The sequence below is a fragment of the Wickerhamomyces ciferrii genome, contig 00027, assembly GCF_000313485.1.
Source record: "Wickerhamomyces ciferrii WGS project CAIF00000000 data, strain NRRL Y-1031 F-60-10, contig 00027, whole genome shotgun sequence".
Classification (NCBI taxonomy): domain Eukaryota; kingdom Fungi; phylum Ascomycota; class Saccharomycetes; order Phaffomycetales; family Wickerhamomycetaceae; genus Hansenula; species Hansenula ciferrii.
Genome location: NW_011887713.1, coordinates 1 through 22,790, shown reverse-complemented (window position 1 = coordinate 22,790; position 22,790 = coordinate 1). Strand labels below are relative to the sequence as shown.

General features: G+C 32.5%; 11 protein-coding genes across 11 annotated transcripts; 6 read left to right on the top strand and 5 right to left on the bottom strand.

Moving 5' to 3' along the window:
- Positions 1–294: 294 nt before the first annotated feature.
- Positions 295–1,527, top strand: BRE2 (Bre2p; the record flags this gene model as incomplete). The annotated part of the gene is made up of 1 exon (XM_011278146.1): positions 295–1,527. The coding sequence occupies one exon, from the start codon at positions 295–297 to the stop codon at positions 1,525–1,527; it is 1,233 nt and encodes a 410-aa protein (XP_011276448.1).
- Positions 1,528–1,535: 8 nt separating this feature from the next.
- NSE1 (Smc5-Smc6 complex subunit NSE1) lies at positions 1,536–2,330 on the bottom strand (the record flags this gene model as incomplete). Its single annotated transcript, XM_011278145.1, has 1 exon — positions 1,536–2,330. The coding sequence occupies one exon, from the start codon at positions 2,328–2,330 to the stop codon at positions 1,536–1,538; it is 795 nt and encodes a 264-aa protein (XP_011276447.1).
- A 266-nt stretch (positions 2,331–2,596) lies between these two features.
- YIP1 (transporter YIP1) lies at positions 2,597–3,346 on the top strand (the record flags this gene model as incomplete). Its single annotated transcript, XM_011278144.1, has 1 exon — positions 2,597–3,346. One exon carries the CDS (start codon positions 2,597–2,599, stop codon positions 3,344–3,346), a length of 750 nt encoding a protein of 249 aa, XP_011276446.1.
- A 290-nt stretch (positions 3,347–3,636) lies between these two features.
- MSM1 (methionine--tRNA ligase MSM1) lies at positions 3,637–5,287 on the top strand (the record flags this gene model as incomplete). The annotated part of the gene is made up of 2 exons (XM_011278143.1): positions 3,637–3,685; positions 3,801–5,287. The coding sequence occupies 2 exons, from the start codon at positions 3,637–3,639 to the stop codon at positions 5,285–5,287; spliced, it is 1,536 nt and encodes a 511-aa protein (XP_011276445.1).
- An 87-nt stretch (positions 5,288–5,374) lies between these two features.
- On the bottom strand, positions 5,375–6,823 carry POL31 (DNA-directed DNA polymerase delta subunit POL31; the record flags this gene model as incomplete). The annotated part of the gene is made up of 2 exons (XM_011278142.1): positions 5,375–6,689; positions 6,777–6,823. 2 exons carry the CDS (start codon positions 6,821–6,823, stop codon positions 5,375–5,377), a joined length of 1,362 nt encoding a protein of 453 aa, XP_011276444.1.
- Positions 6,824–7,893: 1,070 nt separating this feature from the next.
- PSD2 (phosphatidylserine decarboxylase 2) lies at positions 7,894–10,891 on the bottom strand (the record flags this gene model as incomplete). The annotated part of the gene is made up of 3 exons (XM_011278141.1): positions 7,894–10,640; positions 10,707–10,752; positions 10,817–10,891. The coding sequence occupies 3 exons, from the start codon at positions 10,889–10,891 to the stop codon at positions 7,894–7,896; spliced, it is 2,868 nt and encodes a 955-aa protein (XP_011276443.1).
- A 451-nt stretch (positions 10,892–11,342) lies between these two features.
- Positions 11,343–13,040, top strand: SRP101 (Signal recognition particle receptor subunit alpha; the record flags this gene model as incomplete). Its single annotated transcript, XM_011278140.1, has 1 exon — positions 11,343–13,040. One exon carries the CDS (start codon positions 11,343–11,345, stop codon positions 13,038–13,040), a length of 1,698 nt encoding a protein of 565 aa, XP_011276442.1.
- Positions 13,041–13,728: 688 nt separating this feature from the next.
- YTA7 (chromatin segregase YTA7) lies at positions 13,729–17,694 on the top strand (the record flags this gene model as incomplete). The annotated part of the gene is made up of 1 exon (XM_011278139.1): positions 13,729–17,694. One exon carries the CDS (start codon positions 13,729–13,731, stop codon positions 17,692–17,694), a length of 3,966 nt encoding a protein of 1,321 aa, XP_011276441.1.
- A 79-nt stretch (positions 17,695–17,773) lies between these two features.
- HER2 (glutamyl-tRNA(Gln) amidotransferase subunit HER2) lies at positions 17,774–19,189 on the bottom strand (the record flags this gene model as incomplete). The annotated part of the gene is made up of 1 exon (XM_011278138.1): positions 17,774–19,189. The coding sequence occupies one exon, from the start codon at positions 19,187–19,189 to the stop codon at positions 17,774–17,776; it is 1,416 nt and encodes a 471-aa protein (XP_011276440.1).
- Positions 19,190–19,422: 233 nt separating this feature from the next.
- Positions 19,423–20,480, top strand: BN7_1183 (putative dynactin subunit 2; the record flags this gene model as incomplete). The annotated part of the gene is made up of 2 exons (XM_011278137.1): positions 19,423–19,456; positions 19,546–20,480. 2 exons carry the CDS (start codon positions 19,423–19,425, stop codon positions 20,478–20,480), a joined length of 969 nt encoding a protein of 322 aa, XP_011276439.1.
- A 36-nt stretch (positions 20,481–20,516) lies between these two features.
- BN7_1182 (alpha-mannosyltransferase) lies at positions 20,517–22,226 on the bottom strand (the record flags this gene model as incomplete). Its single annotated transcript, XM_011278136.1, has 1 exon — positions 20,517–22,226. One exon carries the CDS (start codon positions 22,224–22,226, stop codon positions 20,517–20,519), a length of 1,710 nt encoding a protein of 569 aa, XP_011276438.1.
- Between the last annotated feature and the right edge of the window lie 564 nt (positions 22,227–22,790).

Below are 22,790 nucleotides of genomic sequence, written 5' to 3'. Positions count from 1 at the left end.
AGAACCCATCGTGAAGGGACACAATATGGTGGAATCTAAACCTAACTATTATTAATGAATTGTAAAGGGAAATGAGTTATAATCATCGGTCTCCTATTGTAATCAAAGATTTCCAAGCTTGTAATTGTATACACAGAAATATATTCAAACTGGTTTCAATTGATGTGCTTCTCATCAAGATTCAGTTTTGGTTACTCGGAGATGTTTTCTACTCATGAAAAATCAAAATCAAAACATCAACAAACGACAATACAGAACAAGTAAAACGAGAACATTAACGAACTCAAAGGATCAATGACAAGTGAAGAACCAGTGATACCTCAGAAACGCTCCATAGAAGACGACAAAGAAGAAAAAGATGAAAAACACGTCTATCAAACAAGATCCACCACTACAACTTCAATACCAAATAATCAACAAGATCAATCAATTACAAAACGTAAAAACATTATAATAAATAAATATAAACCAATAATTTCATATAAACCTATAGATTTTGAAAAATTTAATGCACCTTTATCCAGAGCAAGTTTCAATCCTGAGTTCCATAATATAGAAGATGTCCCATTCAATACAAGACGTGGATTTCAATATAGTCCATGTCGACCAAATCCAATTTTACCAGTGTTGAAATTCAGCTCATCAGATTTACCACCTTATACTCTTTCCTTAAGTTATTTTGATAGAGCAAATGGTACAGCTTTAAGTGAAGATTATAATTCAGTTATTACAGATAGAGGTTGGTTAAGCGCTAGAACTAATACTCCAATACAAGAAGGGAAAGTTTATTTTGAATTCAATATCATAAATTCAAATGAAACAAGTCATGTTAGAATTGGTATTGGTCGTAGAGAAGCTTCCATCGAAGGGCCAATTGGATTTGATGCTTATGGGTATGGACTTAGAGATAAAACAGGACAAAAATTACATTTATCAAGACCTCTTAATTTCATGAAGGAGGGCTTTAAAAGTGGTGATGTTATCGGAATGTTAGTTGAATTACCAAGTGTGGAATTTCAAGATGTTATAAGAGATCAAATTGCTATAAGGTATAGAAATCGTTTATATTTTGAAAAATTTGATTATGGACCAACTTCTAAAATGGAACATTTATTAAATCCAGTTACAGTTTTCGGTGAAAAAGCTATACCTGATCTTAATCCTTTCAAACCAGATTCATTACCTGGTTCAAATATTAAAGTCTATAAAAATGGTGAATTTATTGGAACTGCTTTTGAAGATTTATACGCTTTTTTACCACCATATTCAGAACAAAAAAATAATATAAATAAATTGAATAATAATGGTACTTTAGGATATTATCCAACAATTAGTGTTTTTAAAGGTGGTATTGCACAAATTAATCCAGGTCCTGAATTTAAATTTAAACCACAGGATTTAGATTCTGATGTTAAAGAATTTCATCAATTATATAATGAAAAAATTGCTGATGATATTGTATGGGATATAATTGATGAAATGGAAGCTGAAGAAATTCAATTAGCTATAGATACTTCAAATCAATAAACAATTATTCATCTTCTCAATCTTTTTTCACCAACTGGTAATGGACGTTGTTCTTCATTCATCCAATCAACTTCACAGTTTTCATTTGGACAATTTGACCCTTTTGCTCTAAAATAATGTAATTGACATTCTTTATGAAATTTAATATAACAACTTTCTTCAAAACAACGTAATCCAACTGTAACAATTTCATTACAACCTTTACATAAGTTAATTTGACCATCTGGATTTTTATTACTTCTAACACCATACTGATCAACCAAGAATCTTTTCAATTCTGATAATGTCCTTATTGATAATGAATATCTACCTTTTGAAGAACGATTTAACCAACCTTCATCAACTAATTGTTTGAGGAAATGTTCACTTTCAGATGCTGTAAGTAAAGCAGCTGTTGAACATATTCTAATTGCCTGGGAACTTGATATAACATAACTTTCATCTTCACTTTCAGTTATAATAAAATCAATGATTTTTTTAATGATATCAATTTCTTTTGGTGAATGATTTGTACTAATTTTAGAAGGAGCATCTGAAACTGTATTGACATAAACAAAATATAATTCTCTTGTATCTTGTGATCTTATCTTATCTATTTGATACCCCAATAAATGTAATTTATCATTAATTAAATCAATTGAAGTTTCCAAAGGTCTTTTCAATAATTCATGGTCTTCACCAAGCTCTTCTTCAAAACCTTTCTTTAATTTGTCATGTATCGTCACCAAGACCTCTTCTCTTGCAGTACCCACTGACACTAGGTATTGTACCACTGATCTCTCAATATCTGTATATTCACTCATGATTGTTCTCTTTAGCTTCTTTCAAACTCAGAAGTATCTATTAAAAAAGTCCGGTACGTAATTAATATAAATAAAAATCGCGTCGCGTAAAGTTAATAAAAATAAAAACCGGGTAAAAATGTCAGATCAAAATTTCGCGAATTTCTGATTTTGAACATTTGGCAATTGAAATCAAAAACAAAGAAAATCAGAACAAAATTATAACCGAATAGTAGAATATCAACAACTTCAACAGATCAACCACCAATTATAGAAGGGAATCAACAATGGCTTTCTACCAAAACAACCAGTTTCAAGCACAACCACAGAACCTACAGTTCTATCCAACACAATACGACCAATTCCAGAACTTTGGGAACATTAACAACAACCCGATCCAAGGTTCTATGGATTCAACTTATGCTTCAAATTATGATGTTTCAGGTTCAATGGGTGATCAAACTTTATCTACTGGTATACTGGCAGCCTTTTCCACATCTGGTTACTCGAATGAACCACCATTATTGGAAGAATTGGGGATTAATTTTAATCATATCAAATTGAAAACTCAAGCTGTTTTAAATCCAAGAGGGAAAATAACACCAGATATAATGATTGATTCTGATTTGGCTGGTCCATTATTGTTTTGTTTAATTTTTGGGACTTTCTTATTATTAGCTGGTAAAGTTCATTTCGGTTATATTTATGGGGTTGCATTATTTGGTACTATAGCATTACATTTTTTCTTTAAATTGATGAGTGAAAATTCAATAGATTTCACTAGAACTGCTTCGGTTCTTGGATATTGTTTATTACCATTAGTACCAATAAGTTTTGCTGGTATTTTTTTAGATTTAAATAATTTATTCGGATATGCATTATCTGCTTTTACTATTTTTTGGAGTACATTTTCAGCATCTGGGTTTTTTATTGCTGTGTTGAAATTGGATAATGTTAGACCATTGATTGCTTATCCTTTGGCTATGTTTTATAGTGTTTTTGTCTTGATGGCTATTTTCGTGGAGAAGACTGAATAAGTGTGTTTTATGATGTGGAAAAAAAGAAAGAGTATAGAACAATTTGCATACGAAACCAAAAGACGAGTTTCATAACATTGTAGCTCCTGAACTAAACTAGTGTATTTACTCGAATATTGTATAATATGATAGTATAATCAAGTGCCAATATTACTATAATTTGGGGGACTTTTATAAGCTTAAAAACCCGCGAATTCTCTAGTCATAATATTTTCTATGATTGAATATCAGATCCATCCATAGGAAGTTACGATGATAACTCTATAACCTTGAATATCCACCAGAAAGCGATGCTTAGAAAGTCTTCTGTGGTACCTAGAGCCTTCAAAAGACTCCAGAGTACAAAACCACTCTTCATCTCAACGCCCATTTTCTATCCCAATGCTGGTATGTTCCTAACTTCGACCCTCTGATGGTTGATATACTAACAAATACTTAATAGCTCCACATTTAGGTCATTTATATTCCATGTTACTATCTGATGTTCGTCATAGATGGGAAAAATTATCTTTAAAAGAATCATACTTCAGTACAGGTCTTGATGAACATGGTCTAAAGATTCAAAACGCAGCAGAATTAAAAGGTTTACCACCAAAAGAATTTGTGGATCAATTATCTGTAACTTTTAAAGATTTAACCAAGTTAGCACATATTGATTATGATAGATTTATCAGAACTACTGATGATGATCATATTCAAGCTGTCCAGCATTTTTGGAATGTTTTGAATGAAAGGGGATATATTTATGAAGGTGAACATGGTGGTTGGTATTCAGTGTCTGATGAAACTTTTTATCCAGAAGCTCAAATTTTTGAAAAAGAAGGGAAATATTTCTCTAAGGAAACAGGTACAGAAGTTACGTATAGTACAGAAAAGAATTATTTTTTCAAATTATCAAATTTTAAAGATCAATTAATCAAATTATTAAAAGAAAATCCAAAATGGATAATACCTGAACAAAAACATAAAGATGTCTTGTATGAATTAGAAACAAATGGATTACAAGATCTAAGTATATCACGTCCTTCTTCAAGATTACAATGGGGAATTCCAGTTCCAGGTGATGAATCACAAACGATCTATGTTTGGGTTGATGCTTTAGTTAATTATATCACTTGTGCCAAATATCCAAATTTAACAAACATATGGCCAGGTACACATTTAATTGGTAAAGATATCATTAGATTCCACTGTGTCTATTGGCCATCATTGTTATTAGCTGCTGGTGTTGCGTTACCTAAACAATTCATTGTACATGGACATTGGCTAGCTGATGGTTACAAGATGAGTAAAAGTAGAGGTAATGTTGTTGATCCAATCTTGATGGCTCAATATTATGATACTGATGTTCTTAGATTTTTCTTGTGTGAAAATTCTGTTTTGAATTCTGATAATAATTTTAGTGAAGATAGATTATTTAGTACAAGAGAACAAATTGTTGATAAATTTGGGAACTTAGTTATGAGATGTTGTGGACCAAAATTTGATGCTGAAAGAGCTATTAGGAATTTTGAAGACCATGATGTTTCCATTCTTGATGAATCATTCCAAACTGCTCAAAGAGAACTAGTACAAGATATCAATTTATTACATGAAAAGATGAACTCTAAAATGATTGAATTTAATACTTCGTCTGCTATCCAAGATATTTGGAATGTTTTAATCAAAGCAAATCAATTTTTCCAAAATACTGAACCTTGGAAAAGAACAGATCAAGAAAAAGATATCATTTTATTCACTGCACTCGAAACTGCAAGAGTTTCTGCAATTTTATCATTACCATTCATGCCTGATTTAGCCAAAAAATTCTTGAATAGAATTGGTGTTGATAAATTTGATTTTGAATATGCTAAATATGGTGCTGATTTAACTTATGGGAAGGGGATCAATAGAAAAGGTGATTTCCCAATCAAAAAGATCGAAATGAGAAAATCTGATTAAATGTACCTACATATGTCTAATCAGATCATTGAGATCATTAAATGTAAATAAATACTGTAATTTATATATGTATATAAAACGTTCCTTTTATGAATCTAATGTTATTACTTCACTTTCTAAAGTATCAGTATCCAATATAACAAATTGTCCAGTTTCACTGAATGTTGGAATTGCGATTAATTTCACTTTAGTAGTATTATCCAATTGTAACATTTTTGTTTCATACTTTGGTTGATTCCCCACGAAATAAACATGTGGAGTTTCTGTTAATGAGAAAGGATCTTTATCAGAATATGGATAACACCATAAAGTATCTGGAGCTGTTGGAATGATATTTTGCCAAACCATGGTTGCCTCGATCATATTAATTCTTGAGTCTTGTACTGAATTAGGCACAACATATTTGTAAATATCATTAATATTTTCACCACTTGTACCTAATAAACGTAATTCATCATATTGGATCCATGCAGGATTTGTTATTGTTCTAAAAGTTGATGTATTTAAATATGCTTTAGATTTTTGGAAGAATGCTTTATGTAATGGTTGTTGTGGTAAACTTGTTTCTGCTGGATCTGATTCACCAGGCATCATATCAATGGGTATGGATTGTAATGTATCCGTTAGGAAAGTATCTAGTTGTGTTATGGAGTCTAAACTAAAATTCGATTTGTTTTTAGCACCATATTTATTTTTTTCATCAACTTCTGGTTCACCAGATACTAAAACTGAATTACCTGCAATGATTAATCTTGAAACGGATTTAGAGGTTTCTAGACCTAGCTCCCCTGTTAAATAATCTTTGAGTGCTTCATGTTTTATTGATTCTAGTCCATTAAAATGTAGACCTGAAACAATTGCAACTTTAGATGATGATTTTCTTGTTGGTTTTTGTGCAGATGTGAAAGGATAAACTATATCAACAACTTGGAAGACACCAGGTCTTGATTCCATTCCAAGAATACCCACGACTGTACCAGTTACTAATATTGTGTTTTTAACTAGGTCACCTTCTAATGCAACTCTACCTGATTCATCTTCAAGCATGATTTGATCTAAATCTGGATCTGTATATGTCTTGATACTTGTATCTGCACCTTGAATCCCACTAGATACCTCATCAAGAATGTTTGGCTTATATTTCATATCACAAAATATAGTTCCCACGACCCAACTTGGTTCATCACTATGAATATCGAGGACTTTTTCCTTCTTGACAACTTTTTTACCATTAACCACTTCTTCACCCCATTTCTTTTTGGCATTGTGTAGCACTCTTGGTCTTAAATGCGCTAAACGTGTGGCATAGATAGATGCATATTGCTTCCCATATGGTCTATCATTGAACTCCAGACTATACAAGTCTTTATTTTTAAAATCTGATGGAACGTTGATGGTTGATCTTGTGCTTTGTTCACCATGGGAAGGTCCACTATATATATTGTTAGTTATCTTTCTCTAAACCCAAAAGAGAGAAGGCCACACTCACTCATAATCCACTAAAAAATCAGTCATATCCTCAGAAATACTAGGCATCGTTTCTGGATGTGTTCAAATATACTGAAGTTTAGCTTCCAATTGTTGTTATTATATGGCTTAATTTTAGAAGACGCGTAATATATTAAAAAAATATACGGTACACGCGAACGCTCAAGCTCGCGACCGCGTTTTGTAATTTCCTGTTCTTTAAAAACATGACAATATCAAACAGTTGAACACGCTACATCAAGTTCAATAATGAATATATATATAATTTGCAAATTCATGAATATTTTGTATAGGTAAGAAGAACTAGAATCTCTCAAAACTATAAGACTATTATATTTAAAGCGAATGTATATCTTATCTATCTCCTCTATAAATATTCTTCTTCATCTTCTTCACCCAATTCTTCATCAGAATTAACATTTAGATGAAGTAACTCCCATGGATGATCATTATCACCAGCAGTAATTGATCTAGTGATTTTCAATTAAGCTTCATCAGACTTCTCATCGAAATCGCTTGAATAGGAGTTACTATTGAATATCTCAACAAGAAACACAAATTATGAATTTTAGTGAGTCGGAATTGGTTTAAGTTGATCCTCGCTCAAACCAGACAAGAAAAACCCGCCACCACCACCACCTAGAAAAAACAGAAGATCACATACTAAGCATCAAAAGGAAACAACAACAGTGTGACTATGACAATTATTTCAAGCGAACCATACTTTGCTAAATATTGAAGCTATCATAAACAACAACAGTCAAACCCCGCGATCAACCATTTCCGAGAGCTTCGCGAATTTTTTCATCTTTGTGTTAACTACTATAGCTATGAATTATTCCCAACTCCTGGTAGTTAAGAGATTATTCCCAACTCCTGGTAACTAACAAATGATTCCCAACTCCTGGTAGTTAAGAGATTATTCCCAAAATTATTCCTATCTTCTGGTAGTATAGTTTAAGAGAATTTATAGCGCATCAATCAGAATTCGTATTCTACATCTAATTCAATAATAAGTATTTAATTTGCAAATTTATGAATATTCTGTATGTAAATAAGAACTAGAATCTCTTAGAATTAGTGTCAAATTTAAAGGGAATGTATCTTATTTATCTCATCTAATCTTCTTCATCATCTTCTTCATCCAATTCTTCGTCAGAGTTAACATTTAAATGAAGTAACTCCCATGGATGATCATTATCACCACCAGTAATTGTTCTAATAATTTTCAATTTAGCTTCATCAGATTTCTCATCAAAATCAACTCTTGCTCTTTGAAATTCTGGAATATCAGTCTTATGACCAACAGACATTCCAACTCGAACTAAAGTTTCAATACAATCATTTGAATTTCCCACGAGATCAGAATCAAATTCCATTGAACCTTTTGTGAAAAGTGTCAATATAGTAGAACCACCAAACTTAAAATATCCTAGTTCATCTGCTCTATTAATATCATCACCTTTTCCCACTGTCAAAACAGTTGAACCAACCATCATTGCACCAACAGCAATCACTATAACTTTCCCAAACTGTTCAGTTTCAATTGGGACAATAACACGAACATTTTCTCCGAAAACATCTAAATCTGATCTAATGGCCATTGGATTGACTGTATAGTATTCACCTTGAATATAAACAGGTTCACCAATTACACCATTAACTGGTGAATGAAATCTATGATAATCTTGAGGAGCTAATCTGAAAACTGCAATTGAACAATCCTCAAATGATTCCAAATCATTTTTGAATTCTTCACCTAATAATTTAGCAATAGAAAAACTTCTACTTTTGATCCATACTTTTGTTGCACTTGAAACATTATTAAAAGCAGTACAGCGAGAATCTGCAGGAGAAACCACAATTTTTTCATCATTAGATTCTGGTGGTCTTGAGCCTTGACGTAATTTCCTATAAAAAAAATCATTAAAAGTTTTGAAATCTTTGGATTCACATTCTGATAAATCTAGTCCATGGAACTTTATAAATGAATCAATATCTTTGACAGAACTTGGTGAATCAAATCTAGCTCCTTGTCTTACCGATAAATTTTTCAATAATGTTTTAATACGTCTTGAATCTGCACCTTTACCTTTATAGAGTAATCTAATACCTAATCTAACATAAAGTGCCATTTTTTCTTCAATAATGAACCCAGTTAATCTATCTTGAACCAAAATATTTGCATTATTTTTCCCAAATGCATATTTCCCATACGCAAATTTGATTAAAACTTTTGAATACCATCTTTTAGATGCCAACCCTGCAGATGCAAAACTTTTTAACTTATCACCTTTAGCAGAACATATAGCAACATGTGTAATCATATCATTTTGTTTCCTTTTACCACACAGGGGACATCTTTCAATTTGAACGTTAAAATGTTGTAGTACTTTAATTATTTCTGGGATTGTTAAGACATCTGACATTGTTTTATCATTGATTTTATAAAATGAAATCAATTCTTCATTTATGTTCAAATTATCTAAAAACATATCTAGTTGAATGATATCCAATGTTTCCCCATATTTTGAAAGGACAGATTGCCATAAAGCGTCTTTTAAGCCCGAATAGTTTTTATACTTGATTCTAAATTTTAATGAGGGATGATAATCCAAATCCTCTTTAAATAATGTTAATGGTAAATCAAAACTTCTAAAATCAGATTCTTCTTCAATCCCACTCAAAGATATTGAACCAAATGCAACTTTATCATGGAATGATATATGATCTTTATCCAAGATATTGAAAACTAAATCATAATGACGTTCATTTGTCAATACTTCAAATGCTAATGTTTGATTCCATACAGGTGTTAGCGTATGTTTCCTCCATGAAGTTCTAAAAGTTTTTTTACCAAACGATATAACAACAAATGGATCCATATCAAACCCTTTTTGAATAAATCTTTTGAAAGGTGGTAATCCATCTGCACTTTCAATTTCCAAAAATACAACACCGGCAATTGATGAACCAGATTTTAAATGATGTGATGTTCGTTTTCTTGCTAGGGATTGTACAGAAGGCTGTATTATTTGTTGATTGTTATCAGACATTGAAAAATCACTTGAATAATATGAATCATAATTTGAATTGGAAGCTGTTGACCCTGAAACTGGAGGTGGTTGTAAATACATTGGTTTGGGGGTAAGTAAACCATTCCCAGAAGATGTTGCAGAATTTGTAGTTGCTGTAGATAACAAATTTGATGTTTGAGATTTTGTCGATGTTGAAGTTGTTGTTGAACTTGATGGTGGTGCAGAATTTGAATGTTGTGTTAAAGAAGAATCTGGATATGGTGAACTTGAACGAGATGTGATTTGACTCAATAACTGGGGTTCAGGTGTTGATGGTGTAGTGAATGAATCTGAGCTTAAGTTTATATCTTTAAATCCATCAATAGCATCTCTAGGTTCATCCACCAGAAGAGATTCAACATCAGTATCAGTATCTGAATAATAATCTTGGTCATTTAATTTAATTGATTTATCACGATTAACCAACGAAGTTTGCCAAATCTTGAAATTCTTAACAATATCACTTTTGGCTTTCAATTCAAACCCAACTTTTATTGATCCAGTAACAAAAGTTTCTTGAGTCTTGGATGAATGTAATCTATACCATTTTGGTGGAATTATAGTACGCGTTAAACCACGTTCATTATCTTCAAAAAGATCAATAATATTAAGCCTTAACTCTCCTAAATAAATTGAATATCTTCTATGTTTATCAAATATCCCAATGTGTAAGATAGGACCCCCTAGATTGTAGCCTGAAAGACGTAATTGAAGTGATGTGTTGAATGTTGGATTAGCCGTATGTTTAATTTTATGGGTTCTTTTAGTTTGTCCATTGAATGCAAGACCTGCAACCTTTAAATTCACTAATGTTAGCACTAGTCATACTCAGGAAGACTCTATTTCATTTATACTCACGATGTTACAAGATTTGGGGCTGGTCAAGACTAGATCTTTCCCCTGTTTTCAAACTCCTGTTAGTAATTCAGCCCTATACTTGGAGTTAGACGCTTTGAAAACTTACCTCTATTATGTTGACTTTCAAGTCAATTCTTTTCTTGACATTCCTGCTCTTCTTCCTCTTGGGTATTATCTTCATTATGGTGTTCTTTTGATGCTTGAATGGGATATGTAACTCTGGTGTGTGGTGGATTTGACAGAATGTTTGCTTATTTGATAGATCTCAATTCTCAAATTTGATGAGATGAATTAACCGATAATTTTCAGCCTGATTTCGAGAATGACTAGGCTGATAAAAGTGGATCAATGGCAATGGGAAGACGTAATCTGTGTAATAATAGCACCTGTTTGTGCTTCCAATGTGTAACGAACTCTCAAAATAGTAGAACCAACCACTTGTTTGTAGGCTGAGATGAGAGCATAATAGTGACATACACATTGATGTCTGGGCTGAGAAGCGGCCGGTTGGGACCACTCTGTTCTCCTCGCGAATGTGTTGATGGCTTCTTTTGTTGAGAATAAGAACCAGAGCATTCAAAGGGTTCTTCAAAAAGAAAGGAACGAGATATATCCAGAGAACAAGGTTTGAGATGATTGACCAGTTCGTGATATTCACCCCGTCAGGGCTTGTGCTATATCGCCATGCTCCTAGAAAGATACCAGACTCTGTAATCAATTCATTGATCAGTAATGTCTTCATTTCTGATAATGCCAGATCACTTGATGATGATGCACAAGTGGATACTTATAATACCGGGAACTCTACAATCAAGTACAAGAGTGTGAACAACCCAAATATAGTGGTTGCCACAGTATATCCTTCATTGACTCCATTGAAATATTCAGAAGAATTGGTTGATGTGGGTGTTAAATTATTTGTTGAATTATTGGGTGATGGTATAGTGGAAAATATTGGGAATCAAAAACATCCATTGTATCAATTAGAAGAAGAACGTGTTAAATTTGATAGATATTTGAAATCTAAATTAAGTGATTTTGAATTACAAAGTCAAAATTCAAATGCTGAATCATCACCATCATTGGGTGATAAAGAATTAGACAGTGGAGCATCAACACCAAATAAAAAGACTAATGGTGGTAAATCCACCAGTAAAAACACTAAGAAGTTCCGTAAATGGGGTGCTGATGGTATGGTTGAAGAAGATTCAGATTTCCAATTAGATTTTTCTTCTGGTGATATTCAACAAAACTCAAATTCAGCTCAAACTGAAAGTTCATTAGCATCACAAATCGATACTGAAAATTATGGTAATAAAGATAGTAAAACAGGTGCATTTTTAGTTAAAGATTTAAATGATGAAATTGAAGCTATTTTAAACAGCTCTAAGAAAAAACAACAAGAAACTAAAGAACCATTTGGATTTTTGAAAAAATTTACTGGTGGTAAAACTATAACTTCTGAAGATATTAAATCAACTTTATCAGAATTACAAAATCATTTAATTAGAAAAAATGTTGCACCAGAAGTTGCACAACATTTAACACATAATGTTGAAAAAGCCCTTGTTGGTTCTAAGACTAAAAATTGGACTAGTATACAACAAACTGCAAAAGAAGCATTAGCAAACGCATTAACTAAAATCCTTACCCCAGGTACCTCAGTTAACCTTTTACAAGATATTAGAGCCAACAAGAAACCATATGTTATTTCAGTTGTTGGTGTTAATGGTGTTGGTAAATCAACAAATTTATCCAAATTAGCATTTTGGTTATTACAAAATGATTTTAAAGTTCTTATTGTTGCATGTGATACGTTTAGATCAGGTGCTGTGGAGCAATTACGTGTTCATGTTAATAATCTTAAAAGATCAAATGAAGATCAAATTGAATTATTCGAAGGTGGTTATGGTGGTTCTGATTTAGTTGCCAAAATTGCTAAAAATGCTATAGAATATGCTAAAAAGCAAGAATTTGATATAATATTGATGGATACAGCTGGTAGAAGACATAACGATGCAAGATTAATGGCACCATTAGCATCATTTGCCAAAGCTGCTAATCCAAATAAGATTATTATGGTTGGTGAAGCTCTTGTAGGGACTGATTCTGTTCAACAAGCTAAAAATTTTAATAATGCATTTGGTGCTGGTCGTACCTTGGATTTCTTTATCATAAGTAAATGTGATACTGTGGGTGATTTGATTGGGACAATGGTTAATATGGTTTATGCTACCAATATTCCAATTTTATTTGTTGGTGTGGGTCAAACTTATACTGATTTACGTACTTTAAGTGTTGAATGGGCTGTTAATATCTTGATGAGCTAAAAACTCTCAATATATCAGCTCTACATACACCTGTTTTCATTCACTTGATTTTCTTTTCATTCGGTATATAATTTTGTTTTAATAATTTTGAATTTAATATCTATATTTGTATATTTGTATTTTTGTATTAACATTACCCAATCGGGAAGTCAACATTGTCGCGAAAACGCGAAAGTTTTAAATCACCAAAAATTGTAAAAAATCCATTGTGCACGAAAATTGAAAATTCAACTTTGGATTTTGGATCAAAAGAGCGGAAAGCGCTGGAAATAACAAGTGAAGATTAGAAAATTGGCGTGAGAAGCTGAACATCAATTGCACAGATCATTGCAGCGGTTAAGATACAACAGCTACCATTTGCTACTTTAGATTCAGCAGATTATAGACATTAATTGCTTGTGTTTGTGTTTGCTTTAAACCAGGGATAATTACACACACTGTATTGTTATATAGGTGAAAGTACGTACAGAAAGTGTCAATTTTGGAGATATACAAGAAAAAGATATACAATTTGTTCAAATCTTATTCCAAACAAAACAAATCAATTATCATAAAACAACATCGTGTCATTGATATAACAGGATTCAAAACACGTTCAGTTTTTTGCCTTCAAAATTAGTCAAGTTTCAATCAATTTGTCAAGATTACTTCACAATTTATAGTTTCATTCAAATATAGCACCGATAATATGGGTCGTCCAACGAGGGCTCATAAAGGGTTGCCAGAATCTGATCAAGATGACGAAGAAGATATTTCACTTTATTCAAGACGTAAGAAACAAAGAATTAATTATGCAGAAGTTGAAAATGGATATGATCAACTCTCAGAATCTGATGATGAAGATATCAAGAAACCTGCAAGGAGATCTAAACCTGAACCTGAACCTGAGTCTCAAGAAGATGAAGATATAATAGACTCAACTCAACCTAAAGATGAAGAAGATGATGATGATGATTTCACATTAGGTGGTGGTGGTGGTAGAAGCCGCAATTCAAGAACTTCAAATAGAAATAGTAGGTCTTCAAGATCTAAAGTACGTGATGATGACGATGAATTCAAAGAAAGTGACGAATATAATAGTGAATATATCAGTGATGAAGATTTATCAGATACTAAAAATGAAGATCAAAGAAGAATGAGAAATTTCATTTCAAAAGATGATGATGAAACAGATGATGGTGAATATTATGATAAACCAAAGAGAAGAAGAAATAAGAAACTTCAACGTGGACGCAGTCGTGGTAATAATCGCTCTCGTAACTCAAGACATTCAAGACGTTTACCTAAGGATGAAGGTGATGATGATGAATCAGAAGATGAAGAAGAAGTTACATTACCAAATGATGATGAACCTACACTTAATGATGAAGAAGGTAACAATACACTGCAGCAAGAACTGGAGGATTTGAAGAATGATTCTGATAATCCAAGAAGAACAAGAAGAGGCCGTGCACTAGCTGATTCTGATAATTCACCTGCACCAAGATCTTTACGTGAACGTAAAACTGCAGTCAACTATACAATACCTCCACCATTAACAGATCCTGCTTTAGAATTACAATTTTCCAACGTTCAACCTTCAACACCAAGAAGAAGAGCAGGTGCTGCTGCTGGTCCAATAAGGAGATTGTTCCCAACAGGTGGTCCATTTGGTGGTGGTGATGTTACTTCAATTTTTGGTAAAAACTTAACTCATTTCAATGCAGGTGCTGCAACTGGTAGTACTGGTGGTAATTTATTAGGTGGTGCGGATTCTGATTCTTCAGACGATGAAATTATACCCGTTGGTGGTGCTTCTGCTAAAAGAAACTCAATAAGTGCTCCAGTTGGTATGAAAAATAATAATACTAAGAAACAGAATGCTGAAATAGATCCATTAGGTGTTGACATGAATATAGATTTCACAGCTATTGGTGGGCTAGATAACTATATTAGTCAATTGAAAGAAATGGTTGCGTTACCATTGTTATATCCAGAAGTTTACCAAAGATTCGGTATAACACCACCAAGAGGTGTCTTATTCCATGGTCCCCCAGGTACTGGTAAAACTTTAATGGCAAGAGCATTAGCTGCAAGTTGTTCATCTCAAGGACGTAATATCACTTTCTTCATGCGTAAAGGTGCTGATTGTTTATCCAAATGGGTTGGTGAAGCTGAAAGACAATTACGTTTATTATTTGAAGAAGCAAGAAAACAACAACCAAGTATTATCTTTTTTGATGAAATTGATGGGCTGGCTCCTGTTAGATCTTCAAAACAAGAACAAATCCATGCTAGTATTGTTTCTACAATGTTGGCATTAATGGATGGTATGGATAATAGAGGTCAAGTTATTGTTATTGGTGCTACAAATCGACCAGATGCTGTTGATCCAGCTTTACGTCGTCCAGGTAGATTTGATCGTGAATTTTATTTCCCATTGCCTGATATTAAAGCTAGAGAGCAAATTTTAAAAATTCATACTAAAAAGTGGGATCCTCCATTACAACCAGAATTCACTGATAAAGTTGCTCATATGACAAAAGGATACGGTGGTGCTGATTTAAGAGCCTTATGCACTGAAGCTGCTTTGAATAGTATACAGAGAAGATATCCTCAAATTTATTCTTCAGATGACAAATTAAAGATTGATCCTTCTACAATTCAAGTTGCTGCTAGAGATTTCATGAAGGCTTTGGATAAAATTGTTCCATCTTCTGCTCGTTCAACTTCAAGTGGTTCAGCTCCTTTACCGGAACATTTAAGCTCTCTATTGAGTCAACCTTTGGAAACTATTACGCACAAATTAGATAAGATCATTCCAAGGGTCAAAAAACTTTCTGTATTGGAAGAAGCACAATTTATTGATCCAACTGAAAATGATCATGATGGTGGTTTTGGTAAACATGAATTGATTAAGCGTTTAGAATCATCAAGAGTTTTCCGTCCTAGATTGTTAATCTCTGGGGATGCAGGAAATGGTCAATCCTATTTAGGTGCGGCTGTTTTGAACCATTTAGAAGGTTTTAATGTCCAATCTCTGGATCTAGGTGCGTTATTTGGTGACTCAACAAGAACTCCTGAAACTGCAATTATTCAAAGTTTCATTGAAGCACGCCGTCACCAACCATCAATTATATTTATTCCAAATGTTGATATTTGGTATTATGCTGTCTCAGACTCTTCAAAAGCTACACTTTCAGGATTGTTAAGATCTGTCAGTTCAAATGAAAAAATTTTATTACTTGGATTATCAGAAACACCTTTTGAAGAACTTGACTTGGGTTTAAAGAACTTATTTGGTCTTGCTGAAGCCAATCACATCAATTTAGGTAAATCTAATGAAGAACAACGTGAAAAGTTCTTTGAATCGTTATGGATAGCATTAAAGATGAAGCCAACTGAATTTTTAGATTCAAGAAAAAAGAGAAAACTCGAAAAATTAGAAAAAATAGAACCTGAAGTTAAAGAAGAAAAACTTACATTAAAATCATTTGAGAAATCAGATATGAAGTTAAAAAATACATTGAAAATTAAGTTATCTGGTTTAATGGATCTATTCAAAAATCGTTATAGAAAATTCAAAAAACCAATAATTGATGATCATCTATTAATTCATTTATTTGAACCAGAAGACGAAAATGCTCCATTACGTCCATATTCTAAAGATGGTGATATGATTGTGGAAAATGCTACAGGTCGTCGTTATTTCAATATGGATCTTGATATTGCAGAAGAGAGATTATGGAATGGTTATTATTCTGAACCAAAACAATTTTTGAAAGATATTGAAATGATTTATAAAGATTCTGTTACATTGGGTGACCGTGAAAGATTGATTAAAGCATCTGAAATGTTTGCAAATGCTCAAGTTGGTGTTGAAGAAATCGCTACACCAGAGTTTGCAACTGAATGTAAAGCTATGCGTGCTAGAGAAGCTGAAAGACAACGTCAACATGAAGAAGAATTGCTCAAGATCAAACAGATTGAAGAGGCTCATAATCAACTTGTTGTTAATGATGAAGGTGTTAATGGTAAGGATTTCGCTAATGAAGACGTTATTGAAACTGAAGATCCATCAACAGCACAAACTCAAACTCAAATTCAAACTCAGGCTCAATTAGTTCCGGAAGGTGATGAATTAGTTAATGATGCTGTTGATCAATCAGTTATTTCCGTTGGGGATGTTACAATTAATGATGCTGATCCACAACCTGTTGAAGCTACAATTAATGGTAATGGTAATAGTAACAAAGAAATTGAAGAAAGTGGTGCTGATGATGGTGATATTACCATGTCTCCAAAACATCCATTGAATGATGTGGTTTTAGAAACTAAAGAGGATTTAGTAAATGGTGAAGTTAAGGATGAATCAACACCTGTTCGAGAGGAAAAAATTGAAGAAATAGATGAAGCTATAGCTGAACCCGAACCGGAATCTGAATCTGAACCCGAACCTGAAGAACCTGAACCACCTTTCGAACTTGATGATTCAAGACTAGAAAAACTTCAAAAGACCTTAATTGATGAAACTGATGAATTGACAGTTGAACATCTAGAACAAGTCAATGCAAGATTAATGGATATAATATGGGAAGACCACCATACTTGGAATAGAAATGAAACATTGAGTAAGCTTTCCAAAGAGCTAGCAATAATATCTACAGAATTGTAAAAGTATAAGTTTTTAATGATTTAATTGATTTAATGTATGTACATGAAAACTGTAGTCTATGCTCTATATATATATATTATTAAATCTTATTCAATTCTTTCAAATGTTTAGCAACTTCTAAAACCTTTTTATCGTCACCATATTGACCAATAATTTGTATACCAACAGGATTACCAGAAGTTGATTCCCAAGGAACCGAAATAGCAGGAAGTCCACAAAGAGAAGCTGGGGTAACGAACATATCATTCGCATAAGCTTCAATGGATGATTCACTCATATATTTCTTCAAAGTTGGTGGTGTAGACATTGAGACTGGTGCGATTAAAATGTCAACACCATTTTTAGGAGCTGATGAATTGGTTAAACTATTTGGTAGAGCAAATATTGAATTGAATTGTGATTTCATGGCTAATCTAACATTTTGAGCTTTCAAAAATGAGTTTTTGAAAGAATCAGCGTTTAAATTGAAATTACCTAACGTTATTCTTGTTTTAACTTCTTTACCAAATCCTTCAGTACGTGTCTTAGCATAGTTATTTTTATCATCATCTGATCTATATCCATACCGTATCCCGTCAAATCTTGATAAATTTGATGCAGCTTCAGCAGGTGCTAAGGTGTAATAAGCAGGTAGAGCATATTTCAATATTGGAATTGATACTGGGATTAAATGATGATGATCTTGAACAGTACTCAACATCTTTTGCCAAATTTCTTTAACATCTGGTGAAAGGTCATTAGCACCTAATTGATTGATCAGACCAATTCTTAGTTTATCTATACTTCTATCTCTCAAATGTGTGGAATCTTCAATTTTGTTTCTGATTTCTTGACTTAATGAAGTTGGATCTTTTGAATCATATTGATTCAATACATCATAAACATTTCTAACCAAATCAACGTCTTTAGCTAAAATACCCACTGTATCTAAACTTTGAGCATATGCCACCACACCCCATCTTGAGATTCTACCATAACTTGGCTTGAAACCGAAAACACCAGTATAAGCACCAGGTACTCTGACCGATCCACCAGTATCTGTCCCCAATGCAAAATCAGCTGTATCAGCAGCAATAGCAGCAGCTGAACCACCAGAAGAACCTCCAGCTGTATATGGTTCAACAGCATTCTTTATGGTGGGGTTTATAGTGGATCCAAAGTAAGAATTTGTAGTACCACCTCCCATACCAAACTCATCAAGATTTGTTTTACCAATCGTTATAGCACCAGCTTTATTTAACAATGTCATTACTGTAGCTTCATATGGAGACGTATACTTTGCTAGCATCTTGGATGAGCATGTTGTAGGTTCTTCTATAGTGGCAATGTTATCTTTAATAGCAGCAATTTTATTAGAAAGTAATTGTGAACTATTTGAAATTTTGGGTATGGTTATTTGATCTTGCGATCTTATTGAAGTGTAGATGTTGTACTTCTCATTCTGGGCGATAGCATGCTTCAAGATCTCTGGAATCCTGGAAGCAATTGTGCTCATCCTTTTAGCCTATAATTCTATCTGACTCTAGTCTTTTGAAGTGGTTGAAGTTGGAATTTGAGCTTCTCTTATCAAGCAATTGAAATCTCTGACTTTATATAACTTGCCAGAAATTTTACAAGAACTCGCGAGTCGCGACCACTTTTTATTGTTTATGTTTGGCTTTCAAAACATCAACAAAGAACAATTGAGTACGTTTGATAAGTTCAATTGGTGGTGAAAAGTTTATGAAAATGTCAAGATTTGATGATTTGAGTGACATTGTGAGTAATAAACTGTATTTTCATGTCTTTTCAGCGAATTCTAACAATAATGTTTGCAGGATTTGGATTCCCAGGAGGTTTATGAGACTTCAGATGTTGAAGAAACATTTGATCTCCATGAAGAGAAGCTAGAAAGAAGGGATTCTATTGTTGAAGGTGCTGTTGATGTTGATAAGAGTATGTCGGTGTTTGAGAAGAAGATGGTGGACTCACACGTCACAGATTTTAGTGATCGCATAGATAGATTGGATCATACCTATGAAACTTATGAAGTTAAAGAGACTCTAGCTAATAAGATTAGTAGAATAAGGAAAGAATTGGAAGAATTAGAAGATGAAATAGAAAAAGAGGATTTAGTGAATGAAAAGGAAGAAGTGGCAAAATTACAGGAAGTTTTCCAAAAACTTAATACTAGAACTAAAGATAAGAAGATAGTAAAACTAGATGATGCTTTGCAAATAGATTCAAGTGAGCCATCAGCACCTTTACAGATCCAACAAGCAATTGAAGATCCATTCAAGATAGAAGAATATGACAAGAGACTCAATAAACTTGAAAAGGCCATTGGTGAAGAGAGAATGGATAAATCAATTCAAACACTTATAAATGATCTATTCAGGAAATTCAAACTTTTATCAAATGATGAAGATTCACTCGAAAAAATCAAAGAAATTATAGATCAAGTTAATCATAAATTTGAAAAATCTATTACAACAAGAAGATCATTAGATCCCTCTATTCAACATGTCTTGGATGAAGATGCTAAGATTAATGAAATTTATACCAAATTTACACAAACTCAAGAGTTTAGTAATGATTTACCATTCTTAATCAAACGTCTCGAATCATTAAATGAATTACATTTGAAAGTTAATAATTCTGTACAAACTGTTGATTCTATGGAGCATGATTTAGATAAATTCACCAAAGATTTAGAATCATGGGATGAAAATTTAATAAAATTAGAATCAAAATTGGATACATTAAATGAATCATTTGAACTAACGAAAACAAAACATAATCTATAAATAACGCTATATAATTTAATATCCTAATGAATGATGCTATACATCCACATCTATATAAGGGGCGAATTCCTTTTTATTCTTATCTATTGTTTTGGACATTTCATTTGCATCTAACCAAACATTCCCCAAGTAATTATAATTGAAACTTTCTTGTTCGTTAACTTTAATAACAGTTCCATGACGTTCTTTCCCATTTGATTCAATAACAGGACTAACTGCACAATACGTATATCCGGAACACATCGCCATATTATACCAACCTTGAATCCTTTGTTCATGATCTAAATGTTGTTCCTCAGAGGACCAGCCCAAGTATAAATCATCAACTTGAGGTGGAACAATAACAGCACTAACATTTATACCACCTCTATAACGTTCCATTAATGTATCTAAAGTATATCCAGGATAATGTTTCAAATCTCTACCAGCACCACCATTTTTACAAAATTTAAAACCTGAATTTATCCAAAGTATAGTATCATTATAAACATGAACTGGTTGATTTGAACAAATTTTCTCCTGTGTACCATTAACTATAATTTCACCTATAGCACCTGCCCCATGTTTATTAAAGGCAAAATTTTCAGTCCCGCTGATTGCCTGTGATAACCAAAATAATTCTTTATCACCCCAAACTCTCTTTGTTGCAGTATTCCAAAGGACTAATTGTAATGCATGAAGTAAACCTGGGAAATGTGTTGATCTATCCATTAATACAACACCAGCTTCTACCAAATGCGTAAAACCATGGAAATATCGATTATCTAAAGTTTGTGAAGTTGCACTTGGGGTACCAAAGTTGGAAGATTCATATTTTGTTGGCATTAATTTTTCCCAAAAAATCTTGTCCTGGTCTGATGATCTATTTATTAGTTCACGATCTCTGAAAAAAAAGGCACCTTTTTCTTGAAACTCTGGAATTTTCAATAGGTCTTGAGGAGATTTAAATAAAATGATATCTGCATCCATAAATATGGCTTTTTGGAATGTAGTAAATAAAGTTGCTAATAATTTATTTGAATACATTTTAAAATCTTTTGAGTGACTTTTACTTATTGTTGGTTGAATGTTTAAAAATGAAACATCTAATTTTGGATAATCTGAATATTTTAATTCAGTTTGATTATATTCATTTTGTAAAGTTAATGGTTCAATAATCGTACTATTTTGTTCTTCAACCAAAGTTTTAAGATCCAATCTTGCTAATCTTATCAATTGAGATCTTCTTGATTTTGTTATATCATCTCTATGAACAATTTGAATTGGTAAAGTGTTATTAAGAATCCTTAGTGTAGTGAATAATGAAACTAATTGTTGATAATGTGAATTTTTAGCACTTATAACTATACCTTCACCCTTTTGTTGTTTGAAAATTTGTTGTAAAAAACACCCGCCACTAATAGAATATTCAGTTTCAACACCGTCATATCTTGTCAACTTTGGTGATTTGAAAGTTAACCATGGGAACAGTTTTTCTTGAACAAATTTACAATGATCATCTTTAATTATATGTTCAGGTCTTAGGAAGCAATTACCAAAAGTTCTTGTATCAATAGTTTGATTAATTAAATTTGATTCAATTTCTAAATAAGAATTTCTATGATCCTTATGATCTTGAGTCCATGATTTAATTTGTTGTGGTGAATAATTTGGGAATTTTTTAATTTGTTTATTAATAAATTCATCAATTGAATCTTCAAACACATAATTTGATGGTTTATAACCAATAGTTTGATCATTCATCATATAATGGTTGAAAAATTCTGTACATGACTGTTCATTATATCCCAATACAGCATTGTTATCATTCTGTATTTTATTTTTGGAAAATTTAGTTATGAAATGAGTTATTGGTACTATTTGATCTGATGTGAATGATATTTGTGGTATATAAAAAAAAATGGAGAATAGCACAATAAGCAGCAATAGTGCTTTGATCCTTGAATGTCTCATAGCAATTCAGCACCAGTAACAGTGCTTTTGATTAGCAAATTTGTTTATTAATTCAAAAATGATCTTGTTCTACAAGATTAAATTGAAGTTTTAATGTTTTTGTCTCAATGCCTGGAGATCAATTTTTATTTCATCACTAGCGAAAAATTACACAGCCGGCGATGAACTAAAATTTATAAACGCATTTTATTAGTAACAGAGCACGTTTATAACACCTGTGAGTGTTACCAGTCGATTCAGCGTATCCTTTTACCCCTTAAATGAAGATATAATTACCTTTTATTCCATTACAAGTCGAACTAAATCAGTCGTAGATTAAATCATGATTTGACGTTTAGGAAATTGAAGATACAGATC